Raw genomic sequence first — 25,915 nt, 5'->3', positions numbered from 1 at the left:
TGGGAGCTAGTTCTCTCATTCTACGGTGGATTCCAGGAAATGAATTCTGATCATCAAGCTTGTGACTTTACACCCTCAGTGTAACACAGGATAATCTTGACCTTCAGATCCTAGTGCTTCCACCTCCTAAGTGCTGGGTGTTGGAATTACAGGTGTGAGATATATTCTACTTATTTTACATTAGTGTTTCACTCTGTAGGCCAGGTTGGTCTTGAACTCGTTATCTCAATATGTAGCTTAGGCTGCCTTGAACTCTTAGCAGCCTTCTTGTCTCAGTGTTAGGATTACAGATATGAACTGATGTGCCTAACAAATTTGTATTTTTAAGGGTGGGAGATTAGTTATAGCTTCAAAATTCAGGTTAGCACATATGTACATATTGGGAAATTTTGCAGGACTTTCTCAGTATGAGGAAGGGAAAAACAAACAAAAAACCCCTTAAGCTTATTGCAGATAAAGTTCCTTTGGGAGCATAACTGCTGACAGGATGCTAACACTTTGTGTTTCTTTATGTTTAGTTGGCTTTTTAATGACCTTTACTTTTGTTCAGGTTCAGGCAGACAGCTTGTAAGGAGAACTGGGTTGCTTCTTTTTCTGTATTGTCAAAGTAGAAGGGATTTAGTAATATTGGTGCATTTCATCTTTCCACAGCTCAGTTCTAAGAAATGAAGGAGAGATGTATCACAGTGGAGTTTGATTGGGGCCATTTTGCTCTTCAGGGCACATTTAGCAATCTTTGTAGACAGTTTTTGATTTTACAGCTGGGGGCTTGGGGAGGACTGAAGCTGTCATCTGGTAAGTAGCAGACAGAGCTGCTGCTAAACCTGGTGTAGGCACACATGTCAAGAATGCTGAGGCTGTGAGAAACCCTGAGAATGAACAAAAGGATGAATCGATGGGCATTGTCTTTGTGTGCTGGTGGTGCTTAAGGTTTTGTTCCAGGGCAATTTTTATTTCTAACTTTGGGATCTTGAGGAGAATTTTCAGTAAGATAATTGAGACAGTATAATGTTAGCCAAAGCCCTCATGGGAAAGGATTGTTTAGAACAGGGACTAGAGTTGAGTAGCTCGTGTAGCTGGTGGCTGCCATTTCATCAGAGCAGATCTATTAGGCTCACTTTCTCTCTGTGGTTAGTGAGACCAGAGGCATTAAATTACTCACCTAAGGTTACACACTGTAACCTAAAAGTCTCTCTCTCTCTCTCTTTTTTTTTTGTGGTTGGAAATTTAGTAACAGTGTATGTAATTTAGTAAAACAGTTGGGATTTCAGTCTGAAAACAAAAGGAAAAATATAACAATCCTTTTTCTTGTAACTCACCTTGGTATTGTTTTCTTTTGTCTCTCTTGCATGCTCTTGAGATGTTCCATAGTCACAGACGATCACATTCTTGAGCTGTTGGTTTCTTTAAATTCTTCATTGAATGGGCGAACTGAAGTTATCAGTCTTCCTTTTAACACTTACGCTTCCGGTGATATAAAGTGAACTTAAGGATACTTGTGGGAAGCTGGAGTCACCTGCTGAGGGGGGTCTTTCCTCTGCCTGGATAATAATAGTGAGAGGCAAGTAGTTCCAGCAGCTTTTGTGTTCACAAAGTGTCTGATAGATAGCAGCAAGTTGTTAGACAGAAGCATTGGCAAGTGGCAAGTGGCACCTGCAGAATTACAGCCTATGCCAGCTTGGGTATTGGAATCCTTGGCTCTTAGTGTAAGTCAGTTGAAGAACTCAGGTTGGCATCTGAGACCCTTGGCCTGGAACACTTTTATAGTTCTCTAGAACTTCCCTGCTGTTTTTCTCTCCAGTTCCTTAATAGCCATTACCTACTTCCTGCTCTCCTGTGGTCTTCCACTTACTTTCCTTCTACCTTGACTGCTCTTAAGTTGTTCAGTTGTAATTGGCTGTTGCCAAAAGGACTTCAGGTACTAGCTTCTGTTGAGACAGCGCTAGGTAGGCAGGATACCTGAAGGGAGTCCTGTATACTCATGGAGGCTTTCTAGGAACTGTGTGCAGCCAAGATTGCTTAGGTGCAGGTATACCCTCCTACCAGGGTAGGATCCTGCTAGGTGAATGGCTTTCCAGGCAGAATCCCATGGGCAGCATAGTATGGATGCAGGTCTATGGGTGCAGCCAGTGGGTGGTTCTGAGATCTCCATAGGCAGGTACTTCTTTGCCAGGGCCTCTGTCTCTGCCGTTTCTTCAACTATCAAAAGGTTGTGGGTACTTTGCACGGGGAAGCCAGACTCAGTGTGCTTAGAAACCAGATGCTGGTCCTATTATAAGTAGGCTGTATAGGAACCCAGCATTGGTGATCAGAACTGCTTGGAGCTCAGAGGTTAAGGTCAAGGTCAACCTGGGAGTACAAACAGCATCCAAGCTGTACATCAGGTTTGGTGGTATTATTGTGTTGGTTCAGCTGCCAAGCACTAGGCAGTTCTTAGTATACCCAAGGATTGGTTTTGTCTATGTGCTGCTTGTGTCTGCTGCTTTCCCATTTCCAGCTGAGCTTGCACCATGCAATAGAGCTGGATTTTAGATCTAACATTGGAACACCAGAGAGAGGGAGGTAGCATAGGAATGTTGCTTAGTGGACTCACTGAGTGAGAGCTTGTATATAGTCTAGGAAATGGTTTTTAACAGTCACAGCTGTTTGTTTGGCAGATCTCACCTTTTCTTCAGCACTAATCACAGTCATTAATGCCCATGTTTTGATCCAATCATCAGTGGAAGTACTGTTTGACTGACAGTGGGTTTGCTCAAGGCAATTTGGGAGGTAAAAGAGGGTGTAAGAATGACTAATTAGTGAGTGAGATTGTCCTATCCCTAGTGTTCTTGCTTATTTGCAGGAAATAAACATAAGAAAGCGTGCTTATAATATAAACAGAACTTACTAACACTAGGAACAATCATAACAGATTTTGGAAGCATTTAACAATGCTGTGCACCTGCCCGTGCCCAGAGACAAGTGGGTCTGTCTTAGGAATGGAGCTATGTAGTTCTGATTGAAAGGCAGTACGTGAACACTGTAGAGAAAGAGAGCTTTAAAACATGGAGAGAGAGCCGGGCGTTGGTGGCACACGCCTTTAATCCCAGCACTCAGGAGGCAGAGGCAGGCAGATCTCTGTGAGTTCAAGGCCAGCCTGGTTTACAGAGCAAGTTCCAGGACAGCCTCCAAAGCTACACGAGAAACCCTGTCTCGAAAAACCAAAAAAAAAAAAAAAAAAAAAAAAAAAGACCTAGTAAAACAAATGCTCTGTCTAGTAGGCAGACACTACACTGCTCATTGTCTCTCACTGTGATGTATAGAGTTATCTTTGGCTTTTGAGACAGGGTCTTACTAAATTCCTGGCTGGCCTGGCATGCCTACAACAACCCCTCCCCGTGTGTGTGTGTGTGTGTGTGTGTGTGTGTGTGTGTGGTGTGTGTGTGTGTATATGTGGGGGGGGGCGGGGGCGGTGGCGGTGGTGGTGTTTGTGTATGTATGTGTTGTACCCTTTGTTTCTATTTTATATGTATAAGTGTAACGTATTTATGTGCACCATGTGTGTGTGTTTAGTGTTCTCAGAGATCAGAAGAGGGCATCAGATTCTCTGGAACTGGAGTTGTCAATGCTTGTGAGCTCATGTATTAGAATAAGCCTGGAATACAGCAGGGTCCAATAAAGTCACTGAATAAATTCAGAGACTACTGTTACTACTTGGTGTAAATCTACAACTCTTTTCTGTTTATTTATTATTTGTTCTTTGGTAATTTCAAATCATGTACCCCAATCCCACTCATCTTTCAGTCCCTCCATATCCACCCCATTCTTGTAGTGTTTCTCCCTCTAAGGAAAGCTAAAAAAGAATAAAATTAAGATAAAAATGAATAATAAAAAAGAAAAGAAAAAAGAAAAAACACTTCACTCTTCCATCTCTGACTCTCCATCGCCTCTTCATTCATCTTAGTGGCACTGGGAGCTGCTGTGTATCATGTAGTATATATACCTTTTGGTCCAAACAGCTTTACCTACAAATGTTCATTGTGTAATGTGAGGTGGGTCAGGTTCAAGGCCTCCAGCATTGGTGCACCATCAATACTGAACCCCCACTGACATTCCTCTCTGATATCCTGCTGCTGCCCTGGGTCATGGAGACCCTGTGGCTATGGTTCCACAGATCAGTCCCTTCACACCCTCTAGCAGGTCATAGATGGGGTAGGTGTTGGAGTGTGCCAACCCAAAGTCCTGGATGTGTGCCTGGGTGGCAGCTGAGTTGGTCAGTCCAGGCTGCTGGGACAATCCTACTCAGATGAGGGGTGGGGCCAGTTCTCCCATGCCATGGTGAGGGCTGGGGTGAACTTTCCCAAGTGTGTGTGGGGAGACAGCTCTCCTATTGGGTCTGCTTTTCCATGTGGGGGTCATCAGTGTTCACTATCCCAGGGCTGGAGAGGTTCAGGGTCAGCTCTCCTGAGAGGGGGGTGAGTGGGGTGGATGTGTGTGGGGCATATGGGGGTATGACTCCTGGCCAGTGAGGCGTGGGGCCAACTTAGCAGGTCCCTTAGTACTTCAGCACCTGGTTTTCATGGGTCCCTGTGGTAACATGGGCAGTGGACATCCACACAGACTTCAGCTGCTGCAGGACCTCGGATCCAGATGTGACAATTGATAGTAGCTTGGGGCCAGATGTCATCATGGCCCAGTGGTGGTGTAGACCTCTCAGATCTGGATGGGCCTAGCAACAGTATGGTCCCCAGGCTCCAACCTGGCCCCATGTGGTAGTTCAGACCCTGGGCAGTCATACAGCCTCCCATGGCAACAGGAGCCATGGATCTCAACAGACTCTGTCTGTGGCAGGGCCAAGGACCCAGAAATGGCCGCCAGCCACAGCTCGGCCCGCACATCAGTATGGCCGTGGGTGTCATCACAGGCCACCCTGATCTGCATGGTTCTAGGGGCAGCATGACCTTCAGGCACTGAAAACTGTTAAGAGGGGTAAAAGCACCCACCACCAGCAGTTGGACACAGTGATTTGCATGTCAGCATTGGTAGGGTCAAGGACCAGCCAAGGTTACTTAGAGAAATATTGAACTGAAAGTAAAAGTTTTCTTTTATCTTTTGAATGTATTATGCATTATTGAAACCGACAAGGCCTTAGCTTTCCATTCATTCCTGCTATCTGTGGACTAATAATGTAAACTTTTGGGTATATTTTGGATTTTGTATAAGATAATTTTGTTCTATAGTTTTTGCACATGGAAAGCCTCCAAATTCATATTGCTGTTTGTTAAGTTTTGTCTCTCCACCTATCTTCTTCTGGGTTATAGACTATGATGGCAGGAAGCAATCTAGGACTCTGGGAAATGTTTCTTTTTTTATGGTATTGGTTATCAAACCCCAAGCCTTTCTCATGCTAAGCAAGTGCCCTATCACTGTACCCCTCAGCAAAGAAATATGTTAGAATATGTTCTTTGTTTAAAAAATATTTATTTTATTTTTGTTTATGTGCATTTTTATCCATTTTAATGTGCTTAGTTGTTTTGCCTACATGTATGTTTGTGTACCGTGTGCATGCAGTATCCATGGGGGCCAGAAGAGGACTTCAGATCCGTTGGGGCTGGAGTTACTGATGGTTGTGAGCCTCTATGTGGTGCTGGGAATTGAAGTTGGGAATGGAAGAGCAACTAGTGCTCTTAGCTGCTGAGCTCTCTCTCCAGCTCCTTGATGTAGGGCAGGCTGGTCTCAAATTGGAGGGAATTATACTGCTTATAGCTGGAATTATACGTGTTTACCACCATGTTTTGATAGACATGTACATAGTGAAATGGTAATCAGTCTTGCTTTGTGTGGTCTCAGATTCCTTACTCTTGACAACTTAGACTATTCAGAAACATGAATTAATTATTATTTTGAGGGAATGTACCTAAAATTAGTATATCCAGAAAAGTTCATTTTATTAGCTTTTACTTCCCTAACTGCAGTATAGTTAAACGTGTACTTTTGTAGAACATATTCTTTTTGTTGTTGTTGTTGTTATTGTTTGTTTTAAGACAGGTTCTTATTAAATAGCTCTTGCTATCCTAAACTTGCTATGCATACCATACTGGCCTTGAACTCACAAAGATCTGCCTGCCTCTGTCTCCTGAGCGCTTTAAAGGCCTGTGTTCCCAGGCCTTTAAAGAGTAAAATTTATTCTTTCATACATGTACATGAAACTTTCATACATGTATATGATGTGTTTTGGGAGGTTATGTATTTTTATTGTATGTGTATGGGTATCTTGCCTGCATGGATATATATGCACCATTTGTGTGTCTGGTGCTCAGGGAGGCCAAAAGAAGGCATTGGATCTCCTGGAACTGGAGTTAACAAATACTTGTGAGCTGTCATGTGGGTGCTGGGAATTGAACTTGGTCCTCTGGTAGAGCAGCCACTTGCTCTTAACTGCTGAGCCATTTCTCTGGCTCCCACATATAATGCATTGTGATATTATCCACCCACCACTACTTCCCCCTACTTCCTCCAGGACTTCTTCAGTGATTTCCCTCTTGACTTCTTGTCTTCTTTTATTATTTTTAGGCATAGTAATCCCCAGAGTGCAATAGTGCTGACCATATGCTCATTAGTGTGGGCCACCCACTGGGGCATGGGCAGCCTAGTAGCCGTCACATCTCTAAGGAAAAGTGACTCTCCCTAGCAGCTGTCAGCTGCCTGTGGCTCCCAGCTCAGAGTGGGATCTCAGGAGTTCTTCCCCAGTCCATGCTGGAATTTTATAAAAGATTTATTTATTTAAAAATATAAATGTGTGTGAGTATTTTGTCTGCATGCATGTCTGATTGCCTGTGTGGAGGTCATAGAGAATGTTAGATCCTATGGAACTGTAGTTAGAGAGGGTTGTGAGCTACCATGCAGGTGCCAGGGACCAAACCCAGGTCCTCTGTAAGAGAAATAAGTGTCCTTAACCACTGAGCCTTTGTTCCAGCCCCCATTGTTAGAACTTTGGCTTGATCTTGTGCAGGTTTTGTGTAAGCAGTCACAGCTTTTATGAATTGATGCATGTATGTTATGTGTTGATTGTTGTTTTTGTTTTTTTGAGACAAGGTTTCTCTGTGTAGCTTTGGAGCCTGTCCTGGAACTCGCTCTGTAGATCAGGCTGGCCTCAAACTTAAAGAGATCCACCTGCCTCTGCCTCCCTAGCGCTGGGATCAAAGGGGTGTGCCACCACATTCAGTCATGTGTTGGTGTTGTATGTAGAAGACAGCTTTTCTCTCCATGCTCTCTCTTACTTTTTCTCTGCTCACTCTCTGTGCCTTGGATGGGAGAGGTTGACACAGATGACTTGCCCGTCTGTGACCAAGTACTCATAGTTTCTTAATTCTCAGCACTTTGATCAGGTGTGAGTCTCTGCATTAACCACTGCAAAAAGCAGCTTTTCTGACCAAAGTTGAAAACAGCACAAAATCTGTAGGTATAAACAATACCTATAGGTTCCTTCCTATAGCCCGTGACCTTCTCACCCAGCAGCTTTTGACCAAGTTTGCAGTACTAGACATAAAATCCCTAGAGCAGGCTTCCAATCCAATCAGAAAACGGTTGGTTACTCCTATAGTCATCAAGCTACTGTTCTATCAGTGGGAACAACTTGTTTGGAGGGATGGGATTGTAGCATGCAGGGTCTAGCAATGGGTAAGTCCATTGATTCTTTTCTCCCCCAGAAACCCACACAGAACATTCCAGCACTCTGAAAGCTAGCCAGCAAGGAGAGTTTCTTGGTTAGTTTGAGATTGATTTATTAATTGGGTGCAACCAAAATGGGTGGTATCTTTAGCAGTAGGGTCTTACCATTTTGCTATTATGGGTAACTAATAGTAATAGCAATAGCCTATGTTGTTTTGGATGTCTGTGTTCCTTCCTGGTCAGTAACTTGTTGGGAGGTATTGAATACCTGGCACTGAGATTTTAAATAGTCCATGTTTTCTGAGAACAGTATTGCCCACCCATGCAGGGTACTTCTGATCAAATGCCCTTTCAAACACCAAACACACACACACACACACACACACACACACACACACACACACACACACACACACACACACTTTGTTATTTTTTTAAAGTTTTATGTGTATGAGTATCGTGCATGTAAGTTTACCACCTGTGTGCTTGTGCCTGCAAAGGTCAGAAGAGAGCATCATGTCCCAGGAACTGGAATTATAGGCAATTGTGAGCCATCATGTGGTGCTAGACACTGAACCTGGGTCCTCTGAAATATCAGCAATTGATTTTAATCACTGAGCCATATCTCAATCCCCATATTATATTTTAAAAATCAGTTTACAAACTATGGGGTTTCCATAATGCTTCTTTTTTTATGTCCTTAGTTTGGCTAACCCATATCCTACTACCTGCTTTCTCTCATTCCCACCCCCATCTCCACTTAAACTTTTAACCTGGAGTATTCCCCTTGTTTCTTCATGGCACTGGTTCTGCTGTCCCCTCTGATTTTATTTTTGATTTGGGTTGCAAGACCATAGGTTTCCGTGCAGCCTTTTATTTTATTTTATTTTTTTTAAAGATTTTATTTATTTATTATGTATACAACATTCTGCTTCCAGAGAGGGCACCAGATCTCATAATGGATGGCTGTGAGCCACCATGTGGTTGCTGGGAATTGAATTCAGGTCCTCTGGAAGAGCAGCCAGTGCTCTTAACCTCTGAGCCATCTCTCCAGCCCCCAATAATATTCTTGTAACTGGGTAAACATTAGGGCTAAACTGTGTGTAAGGAGCTGTTCCTGATTCAGATTATGAATGGTGAAAAGTATTTCTGCTTGTTTATAGTTTTATATTAAATCACTAGTGAACACCTGAAATAATTGAGTATACCCAATACTAAGTATCTTCTATTATTGACTTTTTAGTTGATGTGCAAAATAATTGTACTTTGTGTGTATACCTATGTGCCATAGCATATGTATGGAAGCCAGATATGATTCGTCCCAGGGATCAGACAGGTTTTTAGGTGGAGCAGCATGTGGTTTTACCCCATGAGCCTTCCTGCCTGCTCAAGATAATGGTTTTCAAAGTGAAATTTTATTTTCATTTTTAAACATTTACATTTATGTTTTGAGACGGGTCTTATTGTATAGTCCTGATTGGCCTGGAACTATCTATGTAGACTCAAACTCACAGAGAGATCTGCCTGCCTCTACCTCCTAAGTGTGAGGATTAAAGGCATGTACCATAATGCCTGTATTATTATTATTATTGATTATTATTATTATGTGTGTGTTGGGGTGTATACACAGCACACATGTATACATACCATGGTGCATGTGTGGAGGTCAGAGGACAGACAACCTGTGGCGTGGGTTCTCTCTTTTTATATGTTCTGAGGATCCAACTTAGGTTGTCTACTTGTCAGCAAGCACCTTTCAACTCGGGAGTCAGATAACAGGGTAAAAATCTGATTGATCAGAGAAGCAGCGGAGAAGTGACCAGTGACTTCCTCTCTCTCTCCTTCCTCAATCCAAAAGGGCCCTTGAGTCTTTCTAAGCCCCTCCCTACTACTTCCTGTGTCTCTCTAAATGCCCTAGGCCCTCCAAGAATGTCTATGGCTAATTCTGGTCAGATATAGCTAGCTCCGCCCTTTGATTCAAAGTAAACTTTACTGGCAGTTTTGGGAGCGTTGGAGTGTGATCAAAATATCCCACAACACTCAGCCATCTTGATGGCTCCGTTTTCATATGTATTGTTGTACCTCATTCTTACTCCTTCCATTGTCTTTTCTGTCCCATGTTCTCCTCTCTCACTTGCTGATCTTTTTTTTTTTCTATCTCCCCCAATAATAATCCCCTCCTTCTCTTTCCTTCATGTATGTGTGAACATATACTTAAATTAGATCCTGCTTATGAGAGAAAACAAGATGTTTTGTCTTTTCACCCATTATCTCTCGTACCCCCTTTTTAGATCCCTACCTCCCCATTACAGTGCTTCTGCTTTTGTATGTTCACATGTATGTGTGTACGTATCTACCAGTACACATCTAAGTCTGTGGTACAGAATATGAGAGGGAATGTGGCATTTGTCTTCCTGAGTCTAGTTTATTTCACTGTATCAAGATGATCTCTAGTTCCATCCATTTTCCTGAAAATTGCATGATTTCATCCTTTTTTTTTATGGCTGAATAAAATTTCATTCTATGTTTTCTGAAGTCGTATCTACCTGTTGGTGAACACAGGTTGACTGAATACAGCAAAAAGCAGAGGTGTACAGTGTGCTGATTTAGATTCCTTTGAGTGTATCTACCAGATCGGTAGAGCTGAATTACATGGTAGTTCTAGTTTTAGTGCTTTGAGGGAAATCCATGTCAATTTCCCACCAACACTGTGTAAGGATTTCTTTTTCTTTTTCCTCATACAATCTCTCTTACCAGCATTGTTTTCTTTCCAAATTGGAGTTGCTTCTCTGCTTTCACCATGTGGGCCTTTAGGGTTCAGGACAACCACCTTATCCACCAAACTGTCTTGCAGCCTCTGTTTTCTTGCTAATAGCCTTTCTGATTAGGGTAAGATGGAATTACATTGCAGTTTTGATACAGATTTCCCTGAAGGCTAAGGATATTCACCATAATTTTCTAACAGTGGCTATCTTCCTTCCTTCCTTCCTTCCTTCCTTCCTTCCTTCCTTTCTTTCTTTCTTTCTTTCTTCCTTTCCTTTTTTATGAGAACTGGTATTCAGTTCAGCTATTGATGGGATAATTTGGAGAATTTTTTGGTGTTTAATTTTTAGTTCTTTATAGAATCTAGATGTTAATTCTGTCAGATACATAGTTGGCAAAGATTTTTTCCTATTCCATAGGCTGCCATTTTACTTGGTGACTATTTCCTTTGTGTGCAGTATTGTTTGATGTCGGTTGTAGTGTGCCACAGTGAAGAGTGAAACTCACCAGGATGCTAAGCCTTCATTTTCCGAAGGAACAGAGGGGTTCAGCCTTCTTGGAAAAGACTGACACCCAGCTAGCTCGCTCCAGTTACTTTATTCAAACATATACAAGGTTAATTGGGACTGGGAAAGGTTCCAACTACCAAAGTTATCTTGCTCTTGCTGCCTGTGAGAAACAACCCCCACAAATCTCAGTCCCTTAAGATCAAAAGTAAGAACTCCAGTTCTGCCAGGTGAGTCTTCGGGACCAAGGTTGGTGCAGCTACAAGCTCTCACATAGCACCAAGTACAGATTTTCCAGAGAGACCACACTTCTTCAAGGTTTGGATGGTCTCAAAACAATTTCTCTGCTACTATTGACTGACCCAAGCATAGCAAAGGCTGAAGCATTTCACTAAAGGTCAGACACAAAGGCTTTGCTATACATTTCTCTTAAAGCCAGACATAATGGCTAATTCTTGGGGTTATTTTCTTTACCGTTAAAGCCTTTTTTTTTTTCTTTTTTTAAGTCCTTGCCTGTGCCTCTGTGTCTTGAACTATTTTGCCTGTGTTCTCTTTATCAGTTCAAGAATTTTGAATCTTACATTAAAATCCTTGATTCATTTTGATTTGAGTTTTATATAGGGTGAGAAATGGGAATCTGGTTTTAGTCATCTGCATGTGCATATCTAGTGTTTCCAGCATCGTTTGCTGAAAAGGTTGTCTTTTCTGCATTGTGTAACATGAATGTTAAAAACCCAGAGACAGATATTAGGGTTCAAGCTGAAGATCAGAGAAGCAAAGCAGCCAGCTACTAGAGAGCTCTCACCTGTTCCAGTGCTCAGACTGAAGGGGCGATCCACCGAATCTCAGATTGCATCTCCACACTGCACTGCTCCCCACCAAGCCTCAGAATCCTAGACTGCCTTCTGAGATTGCACTGAGCTCCTTATATACTCTCTAGTGCAGAGGTTAGATTAAAGGCGTGGGATCCCAAGTGCTGAGATCTCCTTTGTGTGAGCGTTTCTTTTTTTAGACTGATTCATTCTTGTGTAGGCCAGGATAGCCTTGAACTCACAGAGATCCATCTGCTTTTGTGTCTTGAGTCCTGGGATTAAAGGTGTGTGCCACCACTGCCTGGCCTCTGTGGCTGTGGCTAGCTTTATTAGATCATAATATATCACTACACCATTGTATTATGTTTTTGACACATTTTCCAAATGTTAGGTGGCAGTAGCCATGGAGGTTTATTTTTGGGGACCTTATTTTTCCATTGGTCTCTGTATCTATCTGTTTTTGTGCTAGTACCATGGTGCTTTGTTATGGTAACATTGCTATTGTTCTTTTTGCCTAGGATTGCATTGGCTATTTAGGGCCTTTTGTGCTTCCATATGAATTTTAGGATTTTTTTTCTAGTTATTTAAAAAATGTCATTGGAATTTTGATGAGGAAATGCACTGAATCTATAGATCACTTTTAGTGATGCAACTATTTTCACAATATTCTGCCAATCTGTGAGTGTGCTCTGTCTTTCCATCTTGTAGTGTCTTCTTTAATTCCTTCAGTGATTTAAGGGTTTTCATTGTATAGAACTTTCACCTTGTTGTTTAGGCTTATTCCTATTTATTTTTAAAAAGTATTTATTGGTGTTTTTATTTTTTATTTTCTTGTTTTTGAGACAAGGTCTCAGTATATAGACTTGGCTGTGTAGAGCAAACTGGTCTCAAACTCAAAGAGATCTTCCTTCCTCTGCCTCCTGAGTGCTGGGACTGATGATGCATGCCACCATGGCTAGCCTTATTGTATGTGTGAGTATTTTATCTGTGTGCATGTATGTGTGTACCATGTGCATGCAGTGCCCATAGAGGCTAGAAAAGGGCATTGAATTCCCTATAACTGGAGTTACAGACTGTGTTGATTGTAAGCTACCATGTGGGTGTTAGGAACTGACCCTGGGTCCTCATCTACAAGATTATCAAATGACTTAATCCTTAAGCCATCTCTTCAGCTCCCCTCCCCTAGTTATTTTCTTTGAGAATATCGTGAGTGGCATTTTTTTTTTTTAAAGCAATCTTATTCTTGGCAAGTTCATTACTGGAGTATAGAAACACCATTTTTGTAAGTTTTATATACCACTATTTGCCAAAAATATCGGGTCTGAGAATGTTCTGGTAGAATCTTAGGGTCTTTTTGTTATGCTGGATCATGTCCTCTTGCAAGTAGGAGTAATTTGAGTTTTTCTTTTTCTTTCTGGACCCTTTTTCTTCTTTTCACTTGCCTTATTGCTCTAGTTAAGATTTTGGACACTATTTTGAATAAGAATGAAGAGAGTGTGCCAGGTCTACAAAGTGAGTTCCAGGACAGCCAGGGCTGTTACACAGAGAAATACTGTCTTGAAAAAACAAAAACAAACAAACAACAACAAAGAATGGAGAGAATGGATAGTCTTGTTTACTTTTGATTTCAGAGGACATGCTTTCAGTTGCCAACACCTCCACTAGTATAATGTTGGCTATAGGTTTGCTATGTATAGTCTTTAGTATATTGAGATATGTTCTTTCTGTCTCTCGTTTTGTCAGTGATTTTATTGTGACGGAATGTTGAACTTTGTTAAAGGTCTTATCTGCATCTAATTGAGATGATCATGTGATTTCTATCCCTAAGTCTGTTTACATGCTGTATTACACTTACTGACTTGTGTATGTTGAACCAACCTTGTATTTCTGGAAGGAAATCAATTAAGCCAAGGTATATGATCTTTCTAATGGGTTCTTTAGTTCAGTTTGCAAGAAATATTAGAGAGAAATTTTGTATCTATGTGGACTGCCAGCCTCCAAATCATGACATGGAGGAGAGGTATTAGTTATGAATGCTTTGGCCTTAGTTTAGGCTTGTCCCACTAGCTCTTATAACTTACTTTAACTTGTTTCTCTTCATTGCCCCAGGGCTTTTGCCCCCCCCCCCATGATCTACTTTTCTGGTTCCTCCATGTCTGTCTGGCTACTGCCTGATTGGCCCCAGGCATCTACCTCTCCTCCCTGTTCTTTCTTCTCTGTGTCTTCCAGGCCTGCCTATCCTTTCTGCCTAGCTATTGGCTGTTCAGCTTTTTATTAGAACAAACCAGATGCCTTAGGCAGGCAAGGTGAAACAGCAACATGTCTTTACATAGTTAAACAAATGCAGCAGAAACAAATGGAACACATCTTTACATAGTTACTCTGCAACACAAACAAATGTAACACATCTTTACATAGTTAAACAAATATTCTATTCTACAATATCTATGTCCATCAGGAAAATTGGCCTGTAGTTTACTTTTTCTGTTGTGCCCTGCCCCCATCCCCCAATTTTTTTTTTTTTTTTTTTTTTTGGAGACAGGGTTTTCCTGTGTAGCCCTGGCTGTCCTGGCATTCTGTAGACCTGGCTGGTTTCAAACTCACAGAGATCTGCTTTCCTCTGCCTACTAAATGCTGGGGTTAAAGGTGTACGCCAGCACCCCCTGGCTTCTGCTGTGTTTTTATCTGGTTTTAGTATCAAGGTAATATTAGTTTCATAGAATGAGTTTGGTGGTAATTCTTACCATTATGTTTTATAGAACAGCTTTGGAAGCATTGGCTTTAACTCTTTGTTAAAAGTTTGGTAAAGGAACTAGAGAGATGACTCAGTGGTTCAGAGCACATGCTGCTGTTGAAGAGGACTGGAGTTGGATTCTTAGCACCCATGTCAGGCAGGTCACCTCCTGTAATTTCAATTCCAAGAAATCTGACACTTTCTTCTGGTACTCTGGGTACTTCCCTCCTGTGTATTTAAACATAATAAATAAGATACATCTAAAAAATAAAGGTTTGGTAGGATTTGTGTTTACTTTAACAACACATATGTAAAGTTTAATGATACAGAGATTAGCATGGCCTCTGTGTAAGCATGACACTCGTTTTATATGTTCTGCTTGTTGCTGTGCTTCCCTGTTGTTATGCCTCCCAGTCGTGATGGGCTCTTTTCCCTCTTCCTCCATAAAATAAAGAAAAGTGGAAGAATTTGGCTGTGAATTTGTGAGGTCCTGAGCCTTTCTGTGTTGGGAGACTCTGTTAGTTACTTCATCAGTTTTGTTTATTAATACAAATCTATGTAGTATCTTATTCATTTCATTTTGGGAGGTTATGTATGCCGAAGAACTTATCCAGGTTATCTAGATTTTCTAGTTTTTTTTTCTAAATTTATGTTTTTTATTAGTTATCCTTTGGATTTCATTGGACCAAATTTGTTGTAATTCTCATTTTAATTTTATTAATTGAGATATGCTCTTTCAGTTAGTTTGACTAGGGGCTTGTCTATTTTTTTTCTCCAAACAACTCTTAACTTTATATATTATTCCTTTATTCTCTATTTCATTAATTTCTGTCCTGGTTTAGCAGCTACTAATTTTGAGTTTGGCTTTTTTTTTTTTTTTAAGACCTTGAAGTATATTGTTATTTTTTGAGATCTTTCTGATTTTTTTTAAATATAAGCACCCATAATGGTAAACTTTCCTCTTAGAACTGGTTTTACTGTGTCATAAAAGTTTCTGATAAGTTGTGCTTTCATTTTTGCTTTACTTTGGGAATTTTAAAATTTCTTAAGTGCTTTCTTCAGTGACTCACTGGTCTTTCAAAAGTGTACTCTTCAATCTTGGGTATTTGTATAGTTTCTATGGTTTCTCTTATGTTGATTTCTAGCTTTATTCCACTATGACATGATAAATTATTTCAAGAAGGGCATGGTAGCTCACACTCAAATCTCATCACTTAGAGATGGAAGCAAGAAGATTGTGCTGAGTTCAAGCCAAACCTGGGTAACATTGAGTGTTTGAAGCCAGACTGGGCTATAGTGTAAGACCCTCTTCAAATTATTTGTTTTCTTTTGTATTTGTTAAAAGTTGCTTTGTGTCTTAAAGTTTGATCTATTCTAGGCAGGTTTCATGTATTGGATGGAATGTAGCTAGTCATTTTTAGAAGTAATTATGCTAAACACTTAAAGTGCAGTGTACTTGCAGTCAGTGTAGGGCATGGCTGTATTGTGATTATAACTAGAAAAACAACAAAGTAATTGCATTATATTTTTTCAGGGGAAATGTGTACAATTAGATGGGGATGTGGGAATTGAAGGTAGCAATAAAAGCATAGAAGAGGAAGTTAGAGGCTGACATAAGCTGTGATCTACTTGGCATTGCCCAGAGAAGAGGAACCTGGGGGCCTGGATATCTTATTTTGAAGATGTGATATATACTTATCCTGGATTACCCTAGCAGTATATGCTCTTTTAAAATTTATTATTTTTAATTATTTGAGACAGGCTCTTACTATGTAACCCAAAGTGTTCAATCCTCTTGCCTCTGCCTTCTGAGTTCTAGGATTACAGGTGTGTGCTATCATACCTACTTAAAAAATGTATGTGTATGATGTATGTACTTCTTTATGGGTTTGTTTGTGTGTGTGTGAGAGTGTGTGTGTATATGTGAATGTGTGTGTGTGTGTATGTGTGTATGTGAATATATGTGTGTATTTGTGTATATATATGTGTGTGTGAATATGTATGTGTATGTGAATGTGTGTGTATGTGTGTGCATGCAAATATATGTGTGTGTTTGCATGTATGTGTGTGCATGTGAATATACTTGTTTGTGTGTGTGTATAAGTCCAAGGTTGACATTTGGTGTTTTGTGCTATTGCTCTCCACCTTTAATTTTCTGAGACAGTGTTCTCATTGAACCTGAAGCTTGTTGACTTGGCATGCTGGCCAGCCAGTGAGTTTCAGGGATCCACCTATTCCTGCTTCCTCAGGGTGGGTGTTGCATGTGGTGCCATCCATGGCTTTTTATGTGAATTCTGAAGATCTAATCTTGGGTCCTGGTGCTTGCCCAGCAGTCATTTTACCAACTGAGCCATCTCCCTAGCCTCTCACCATACCTGCTTATCTGCTTGTTTTTGTATTCCAGTGGTCTGCTTATTAAACAAAAATGTTTTCATGGTACTAGAAAATTAGTAGAAAAGCTTGATCAGCTGGACGTTGGTGGTGCACACCTTTAATCCCAGCACTCGGGAGGCAGAGTCAGGCAGATCTCTGTGAGTTCAAGGCCAGCCTGGTCTCCAGAGCGAGTGCCAGGATAGGCTCCAAAGCTACACAGAGAAACCCTGTCTCAAAAAAAAAAAAAAAAAAAAAAAAAAAAAAAAAAAAAAGAAAGAAAGAAAAGAAAAGCTTGATCAGTGCTTGCAAATGAAAGGATGTTTTGTTACTTCCTAATGACAGGAAAAACTATGTGGCACTCTTACAGTTTGGTTTAATCTACATATGGAGTATCTTGCTCACGTACAGGAGCCTGGTTTTTAGAGTGCACCTTGTCTAGGATCATGAAGAGAAGGTAGTAAACTTTTGTATTCTCACTCAGTTCCTAATATTTACATCAGGCTTCTCCCTCACCCATGTTGTGAAATCTGAAGTAATTTGAAGTAGTCTTCTATCTGCCACAACTCTGAGCAGAATTTCACTTACTTTTTATATAAAACATTTTTCAAACATATTTTATCATGTTTTCCCCTCCTTCAACTCCTACCAGATTTTACCCACCTCCTTACCCACCCAATTTTGTGTGCTCCCCACCCCTGTGTTTCTCTCTGTGTTTCCAAAAAACCAAATCAAAATAAAATGAAACAAAATACCCTGAAAAACCTAAAATCAAAAGAAACAAGCAAAAGACTAGTAAGACAAAAAAAAAAGCAAAATAAAACAAAACAAAAAGGCTCTCTCTCACACACACCAAACAAACAAACAAACAAACAACCCCAAAAATGAAACCAAAAAAAAAAAAAAAAAAAAAAACCAACCTACCAACCAACTTAACAAGGAGTTTGTTTTGTGTTAGCTATCTGTTCCTGGGCATGGGACTTCTGGAGTGTGGTTGATACACCCAGTGACAATCCATTGGAGAAAACTGATTCTCCCTTTACTAGCAGGTATCAATTGTAGAGAGTTTCTTGGTTAGGGGAAATGTATCCATTTCCCTTGAATATCTGTTGCACATGCTGTCACAGTCTCTGTGAGTTCATATGTGCATCAGTTTTGTTGTATCTGGAAGACTCTGATTCCTTAGAGTCATCTATTATCTCTGGCTCTCAAATCTTGTCACCTCCACTTACACATAGATTCCTGAGCCTTGAGATGGGGGTTTGGGTTGGGGCGTGAGATTTGATGAAGATATGTCATTTAGGACTCAGTGCTATAAAGTCTCTCATTCTCCGCACATTGTTCAATTGTAGGTCTCTGTGTTAATTCCTATGTACTGCAGGAAGAAGCTTCTCTGATGAGGGTTGAGTGAGGTACTGATCTGTGGGTATAGCAGTATGTCATTAGGACTTATTTTATTGCTGTGTTCCTTTAGCAGAATAATAGTATTAGGTTTTCTCCTAGGCCTATGACCTATCTAGTATCATGTTCTTGACCACTTTAGCAATGTCATATATGGGTTTTATCTTATGAAATGGGCCTGAAATAAAAAAAAAGGGGGTTGGCCACTCCCATAACATTTGTGCCACTATTGTACAAGTATATCTTGCAGACAAGCTGCTGTTGTAGACCTCAGGGTTTTTATTTATAGCTGGGTGATACTGATGATTACCTTTCTCCTCTGGTATTGTATAGAGTACCTTCCTGCACCATGAATGCTAGTCAATATGCGTGAAGCTTCTAGTTAGGCACCAGTTCTACTTCTCTGTGTTGAGGACATAAGTAATGTTTTCAGCAATAGGGTCTTCATCATGCCTTCAGTAGGCCTCCATCATGCTGCAGAGAGCAAACAATAGCCTTGGCAATAGCTGTGATATATGGGGAGGTTCCAAGGAACCCCTTTGACCAATGAGTCTGAACATTATTTTGGATGTTTGGTGTTAATGCAGGCAGATGACCCTTTAAAGATCTTCATCCCTTTCCACCTTGGCTAACTAACTATTCCTATAGCCATATCCTAGATCTTGTAATTATCCTTAATAGTGTTATCTTTGAAATGTTAGGCTTTAGCTGTCATATACTTCTACTCTGCCTCTTTTCTGACCATACAAGATTCAGGTGTTCTGTCTTTTTGTAGTTGTAAGGTGTGTGGCTTGTAATTTCACAAACATTTTTCTCAGCAAATGTGTGTTGAACACTTGTTCGCCTTGGGCAACTGATAAGGACCCTCCCATTAGGGAACAGCTTGTTGAGGGGAGAAAGACATTAACAAACTATGAAACAAATACAACTATAAGTTGTAATGCATGTCATAAAGGAATGAAATGGATATCATTGAAGAAATTAAGAGGAAAATCACCTTAGATTGGGTTGATAGGCTGAATTGGGTTGATTTCTTCTATTACCAAGGAGGGGACTCAGTGGAGTTTTCTGTCATTTTATATGTGATCTCATGTGTTTCTAAGACCTTTCACCTACGTAGTTAAGTCTTAAAGCCTTAGTTTTTGTCTTAGTTACTGTTCTACTGCTGTGATGAAACACAATGGTGAAGGCAACTTATAAAAGGAAGTGTTTAATTGAGCACTTGGGCACTTGCTTGCACTATCAGAGGGTGAGTTCATGATCATCATGGTGGTTTGGGGTGGGGTGGGGTGGCGGCAGCAGGCATGCATAGTGTTGGAGAGGTAACTGAGAGCGCACATCTGATCTACAAGTTATAGACACACACACACACACAGAGAGAGAGAGAGAGAGAGAGAGAGAGAGAGAGAGAGAGAGAGAGAGAGAGAGACACTAAGACACTGGGCCTGGCATGTTCTTTTGAAACCTTGCAGTCTGAATGACACACCTTCTCTAACAAGGCCATACCTCCTAATCCTCCATAACAGTCCATCAACTAGGTTCTAAGCTTTCAAATATGTGAACCTGTGGGGGCCATTCTCATTCAAATCACCACAATCTTTTTTTTCAACACTCCAGTTCTTTGACTATTTCTCCCATCCTCTCTATAACTATAACTTGAGAGTGGATCTGGCATGTTCACTCAAAGCCAGCCTTATTCCTGAGCATTATAGAAACTCTTCACCAATGCCTGTGACTGATGGACTTCAAGACAGTACCCATCCTTACAAATGTCAGGTGCTGAGGTGTCTCATGCAGAGGAAAAAGATTGAAAGCTCCTGATCCACAGGATGAAGTTTATGGTAATCTGAATGTTTCCATAATCTAGTCCCTGTGTAACCAATCCTGAATATCCACCTTCATTCTGTTGCTCTCCAATCTCCAACCTGCTATTTTCTTTCTCTCATTATTTTTTGACAGAATCTCACTATGGAGCTCCAGATGGAACTTGCTATATACACCAGGGTGGTTTCAAACTCACAGAGACTCACCTGCTTCTGCCTTTCTGGTGCTGGGATTAAAGGCATGTGCCACCATGCCTGGCTTCCAAAGCACTATTTTCTATCACTACAGTCTTACACACATAATTTCCTTCTTCATTGAACAGATTAAATACCTTAGAACTCTGTTTTAGAAATACCTTCCCTGGGTCCTCTAGGCAAAATTTAGAATTTCTTTGTTCAGTGTCTATTTGTTAAGGCATTTATTTTACGAAATATTATTGATTTCTTATTTGATTGGCTCTTCCTCAAGTTAATCTTGATGTGAGGAATTGCTCAGTTATTTGGGTATTTGAGTTACTATTCCATTTTTGTTTGAGATAGTTATAACTATATCAACAGCAGATCAACCAGCTTTAGTGTTCAGATAGAACAAGAAACTAGTTGAAAATGTCTTTCTCAGGTATATTTGATAAAGCACCCTTGGAAAACAGGGTGATAAAGTAGTCTTGAAAGTGTGTATTCTCTTTTAGCCCCAAACTTTGATATTATTAAAAGAGATGTTTATTATTGAAGGATACAGAAACTAATTAGTGGTGATGTTTTGGTTATTTAAATTCCTTTAAGAAACATGCATTTATTAATATTGTGTTGGTGTGTATGTGGAGTCATAGCTCCTTTGTGGAAGTGGCTCTCTCCTTCACTTTCATGTGGGTTTCTGGGGTGGCACTGAGAGTTGTCTAGCTTGTGTGGTATTGTGGTTTGGATGTAAATAGTTCCCAGAGATTCACATTTGGTCTCCAGTTGGTGCTGTTTGGGAGATGTGGCTTTGCTGGTGAAGCAGGTCACTGCTGGTAGGCTCTGAAGTTTCAGAAGACTTTTGAATTAGTTTTTCCTTCCTCCTGTTTGTGGATGAAGATGTGAGCTCCCAGCTTTACCTGTTGCCATGCTCTGCCATCCTGGACTCCAGCCCATGAAACCATGAGCACAATGAAGACTTTACGGCAGCCCTTCCTGGGTCATGGTGTTTTGTCACAGCAATAAACACTAAGGCAAGCGCCGTTACCTGCAGAGCCATCTCATCGTCCTTACTTATTTGAATTCTTGTTCTATAAAAGAGCTGAGAGTTTTGCATTTTACTTCAGAAGAGAGTTGTGGCTCATGTATTTAATTTTAGCACTTGAAAGACTGAGAAATGAGGAACTCTGTGAGTTTGAGGCTAGCCTGGTCTTCATGCCAGTGCTGCATAGTGAGACTCTGTCTCTAAAAACAAACACACAAACCAAAACATTAGAAATGTTTAAAGCATTTAATTTCCTGGGCTATAAATTGGTTAATGCCGTGATTCAGTTTATCTCTTAGATATACATAGTGCAAAATAGTAGTTTCTGTATTCATCAATATTAGTATTTTGTTGTTTTTCAAGACTGGGTTTCTCTGTGTAACAGCTTTGGCTGTCCTGGAACTCACTTTGTAGACCAGGCTGTCCTGGAACTCAAAGAGATCTGATTGTCTCTGTCTCCCAAGTGCTGGAATTAAAGCTGTGTGCCACCACCACCTGGCTAATAATACTAGGGGTTTTTTTTGTTGTTGTTTGTTTGTTTTTTTAATTACCTTGATATAAGCATTGTAGCTGCAGGTTTTTGTTTGTTTGTTTGTTTTGTTTCATTTTTGAGATAGGTTTCTCTGGCTGTCCTAGAACTCACTTTGTAGACCAGGCTGGTCTTGACTTTACAGAGATCCTCCTGCCTCTGCCTCCCAAGTGATGCTTTAAAGGCATGAGCTGCCGTCACTGCCCAGTGGAGCTGCAGTTTTTTATTGGCTTTGAAGAAAAAATTAGATGATTAATTCTTCTAGTTAAAGAAATACTTATCTGTCTTAGTTAGGGTTACTATTGCTGTGATGAAACACCATGACCAATTGACTTGGGGAAGAAAAGGTTTATTGTGCTAATGCTTCCACATCTCTGTTCATCAAAGGGTTCAGGGCAGGAGCTCAAATAGGCCAGGCACCTGAAGGCAGGAGCTGATGCAAAGACCATGGAGGGGTGCTGCTTGCTGGCTTGTTCCTTATGTCTTGCTCAGTCTGCTGTCTTATAGAACCCAGGACCTGCAGCCCGGGGGTGGCAGCACCCACAATAGCTGGACCCTCCCCTATCAATCACTGGTTATGCCTCCATAGGATTGCCCACAATCCATTCCCATAGAGGCATTTTCTCAGTTGAGTCTCCTCTCTGATGACTCTAGCTTGTGTCAAGTTGTTATAAAACTAACCAGGACATCAACCATCCAGATTTTTCCATCATCTCTCTTAAACAGCAAACCAAAAACATTAAAAAAGAAATAAGCCCAAACCATTCCAAATTAAAAACAAAAACAGAACAACTAAAGAAACAAATCTTTAATAACTCTCCCTTATTCTCTCAGTGAGAACCACTTAGGTAGCTGTGAAACCATTTTGAAATCTTATGAAATGATTTATTTCCAGAATATATTAGAAAACCAACAGCCTGGAAATTAGTAAATACATATATTTGAAAACCAGCTTTAATTTTTTTTAATGGGGCAGGAGAGGTAGCGGGTCAGTTGTTAATAGCACATACTACGCTTGCAGGGGCATGGGTTCTGTTTGTAGCACCCACATGGTTCACAACCATCAATAACTTTAGTACCAGAGGATGATCCATTGTCCTCTTCTGACCTCCATGGGTGAACAAACACACATGCAAGCAAAACACCCTGCAAAATACCCATAAGTAAAATAAGTAAATTAACATCTAAAAATGATTAAAGTTTTTATTACATTTTTGTTAATTATTTATTTATTTATTTATTTAGTGTGTGTAAGTATGTGCATGAAATGGCACACATGTGGAGGTAGGACAGTTTGCAGGAAGTCTGTTCTTTCCTGCTGTGTGGATCAAACTTAGATTATCTGGCTTGGCAGCAAAGGTCCTCTACCTTCTGAGTCATCTCCAGCCTGATCATCAGCTTTTGTGCCTCAGGATATTCTAAAGCCACGTGCTTAGATTCCTAATGAAGTGAAAACTTTTATTTACTTATTCTTTTCTTTTATAGGAATATATATGCCCCAGATGTGAATCAGGCTTTATTGAGGAAGTGACAGATGATTCCAGGTATTGTATAAGCTTACAAGTAAACCAAATATTCTAGTGTTAAAACTGTTTTCTCTTAGTGTTGAATGAGTGGATGGAAGGAATCTTTATTGTAGCTCACCCTCTGCTGCTGGAGAAGACACTGTGTGTGTGTGTGTGTGTGTGTGTGAGAGAGAGAGAGAGAGAGAGAGAGAGAGAGAGAGAGAGAGAGAGAGAGAGAGTATATATGTGAGTGCACGTGAGCGTGTGTGTATGTGTGAGTGTGTATGTGTATGAGTGTGTGTGTGAGTGTGCACATGAGCGTGTGTGTGTGTGTGTGTGTGTGTGTGTGTGTGTGTGTGTGTGTGTGTGTGTGTGTGTGTGTATGTCCACGTGGACAGAGGGCAGGAGGTGATGAGGAAAGAAAATCTGGAAAGTAATGTGATGATACAATTTTTACCTACTGCTTCTGATTGTGTCACACCTAGGAAACCTCTGGAGCCATTTCAAAGTAAATCCACTAAGCCTTCCTTTATTTCTTTGGGAGTCCTCTTGGATTTTTAATTAATTTTTAAAAAAAATTTATTTATTTTTATTTTATGTGCATTGGTATTTTGTCATGGATGTTGGATCCCCTGGAACTGAAATTACAGACAGCTGTGAGCTGCCATGTGGGTGCTGGGAATTGAACCCCTGTCCTCTGGAAGAGCAGTCAGTGCTCTTAACCACTAAGCCATCTCTCCAGCTTCTGGATTTTTAATTAATTTTTAATGATGACTTTTTTGCCTGAAGTTAAATTGCTGTTACATACATTGGTGGGCTGTGTGGACTTCTGATAAGGACTCTAATGAGTCAAACAGTGTAATCTAGCCAGGGAAACTGAGTTGTTTCTTGGTCCTTGTTCAGATGAAGATTAGTGTTGTCAGACTTTGCCATCTTGCTGCTGTAATATTGATATTTGGGTTTGTTCTCTTCACTTTGGTAAAGGCATAACATTGGTAAAAAGAGGAAACATTTTATCTAAGTGATAATGTATTTTTTGATTTTTATGAATAAACCACGTAATAACTTAAGTCTAGCATTTGACCAATTGACAAAATACCAACTGCTTAAAAAGAATTATAATCTGAAGTCTCTTAATCTTGGAGTGACTTTGGAGCTTTATGCCAGTTTGTAATTCCTGTACATTGCTATTGGCAGAACGTAGAGTTGAAGGTCTCTTCCACAACCAGAAAAAACTGCACATTTTAAAGTATGTACTGTTAGTTTTACTGCACTAATGGTTGATGATTATATATGTAAATGCATTAGAGCTTCTGGGGCAGTGTGTGGCATGGGATCTAGTTTGGTACAGACATTTGAATGTTAATATAACAGTGTTGGTTTTAGATAACAATGCTAGCATTATGCCTGTAAGATTAGCATGACAACAAAATTAGCAGTGTGTGGGTGGCATGTTAACTTTGGATTTTTCTTATTTGTGTTATTATAATTGCACTAAATATGTATAGAAGACACTTATGCTCTGCATGTGTTGAATAAAGAGTATACTGTTGTAGGGGAGTAACTTATGGATGTTCCCCTAAGTTTAAAATAGTAATTCTGATTTCTTTAGACATAGAGAACTTTTATACAAAGTACAGTTATACCTGAGTACAGTGACTAGCTGCAAGTTGAATATTTGTATACTGGGGAACTATGAATTCCATGGTATTCTGTTTTCACTAAATTCTTATATTTATGCCTGTATAGGTCTAATATTGTCCTGTATAGATGCTGTTGGTGACAATTGTTCAAATGTCAATATTTGGGGTTTTGACTGAAGTCAGTGTTTCTAATGAGGGAAGAAATCTTATTCTTAGATTCACAGTCTTTTGGGCAATGAATTATTACACTCTTTTATAAAATTTGTAAGTATTTGCTGGCTTTAGTACTTAGCAATTATGGTGATTAGTGTTAGATGGCAAAAATTATTGGAGGTGAGCCTGATGCTGTAAGTCAGAAATTCTACTCAGAAGGCTGAGGCAGGAGGATCATAAGATCATAAGGCTTGCCTGGGCTTTAGAGTTCACAAGCCAGCCTGGGCAATTTAGACCTGGTCTCTAAAGAAAAAGTAAAAAGAAAAAATACAGCTCAGTGATTCAGCCCCAGTATCAGAACAACAAATCACTACTAGGAAGTCTTTGCATGTAAATATAAGAGCCCCATCTGCCTCCACACATACTAAAGGACAGCTTGTAAATTTTCTTAAGTTTTTGTAAAATTTACTAGAATTTTGTTTTTATTATCTCTTCTCTATGCTTAGTTCTTAAAGTACAAAAGATTTTTTTTTTTTTTTTGAGCCTGTCCTGGAACTCGCACTGTACACCAGGCTAGCCTTGAACTCACAGAGATCCTCTTGCCTGTGCCTCCCAGTGCTGGGATTAAAGGCATGTGCCACCACTGCCTGGCTAATGCATTTGTAACTTTTGATAAAAACACAGTATTGAATGGTTTCACAGAGTAAGGCTTGAGAATGAGTAAGAAAAGGATAATATTTGCTCTTGGTTTTAGACTAACTAGGGTGTGTTTGTTTTCCAATGAGCTCAGCAAAGTGCCTGGACTGG

The 25,915-nt window shown here is 40.2% G+C and overlaps 1 protein-coding gene and 1 pseudogene across 1 annotated transcript in view; both read left to right on the top strand.

Annotated features, from left to right (window-relative positions):
* The window catches only part of Rnf115 (ring finger protein 115), a 65,855-nt gene that overhangs the window by 9,298 nt on the left and 30,642 nt on the right, over positions 1-25,915 (top strand). The window contains exon 2 of the mRNA XM_027393724.2: positions 23,293-23,351. Coding sequence (XP_027249525.1) covers positions 23,293-23,351 — 59 coding nt within the window. The remainder of the gene's footprint in view (positions 1-23,292; positions 23,352-25,915) is intronic.
* Positions 14,753-14,852, top strand: LOC113833225 (annotated as a pseudogene).

This window comes from Cricetulus griseus (assembly GCF_003668045.3).
Source record: "Cricetulus griseus strain 17A/GY chromosome 1 unlocalized genomic scaffold, alternate assembly CriGri-PICRH-1.0 chr1_0, whole genome shotgun sequence".
Classification (NCBI taxonomy): domain Eukaryota; kingdom Metazoa; phylum Chordata; class Mammalia; order Rodentia; family Cricetidae; genus Cricetulus; species Cricetulus griseus.
The sequence above is the reverse complement of the archived record's forward strand: the minus strand, read 5'-3'. Positions and strand labels throughout refer to the sequence as shown.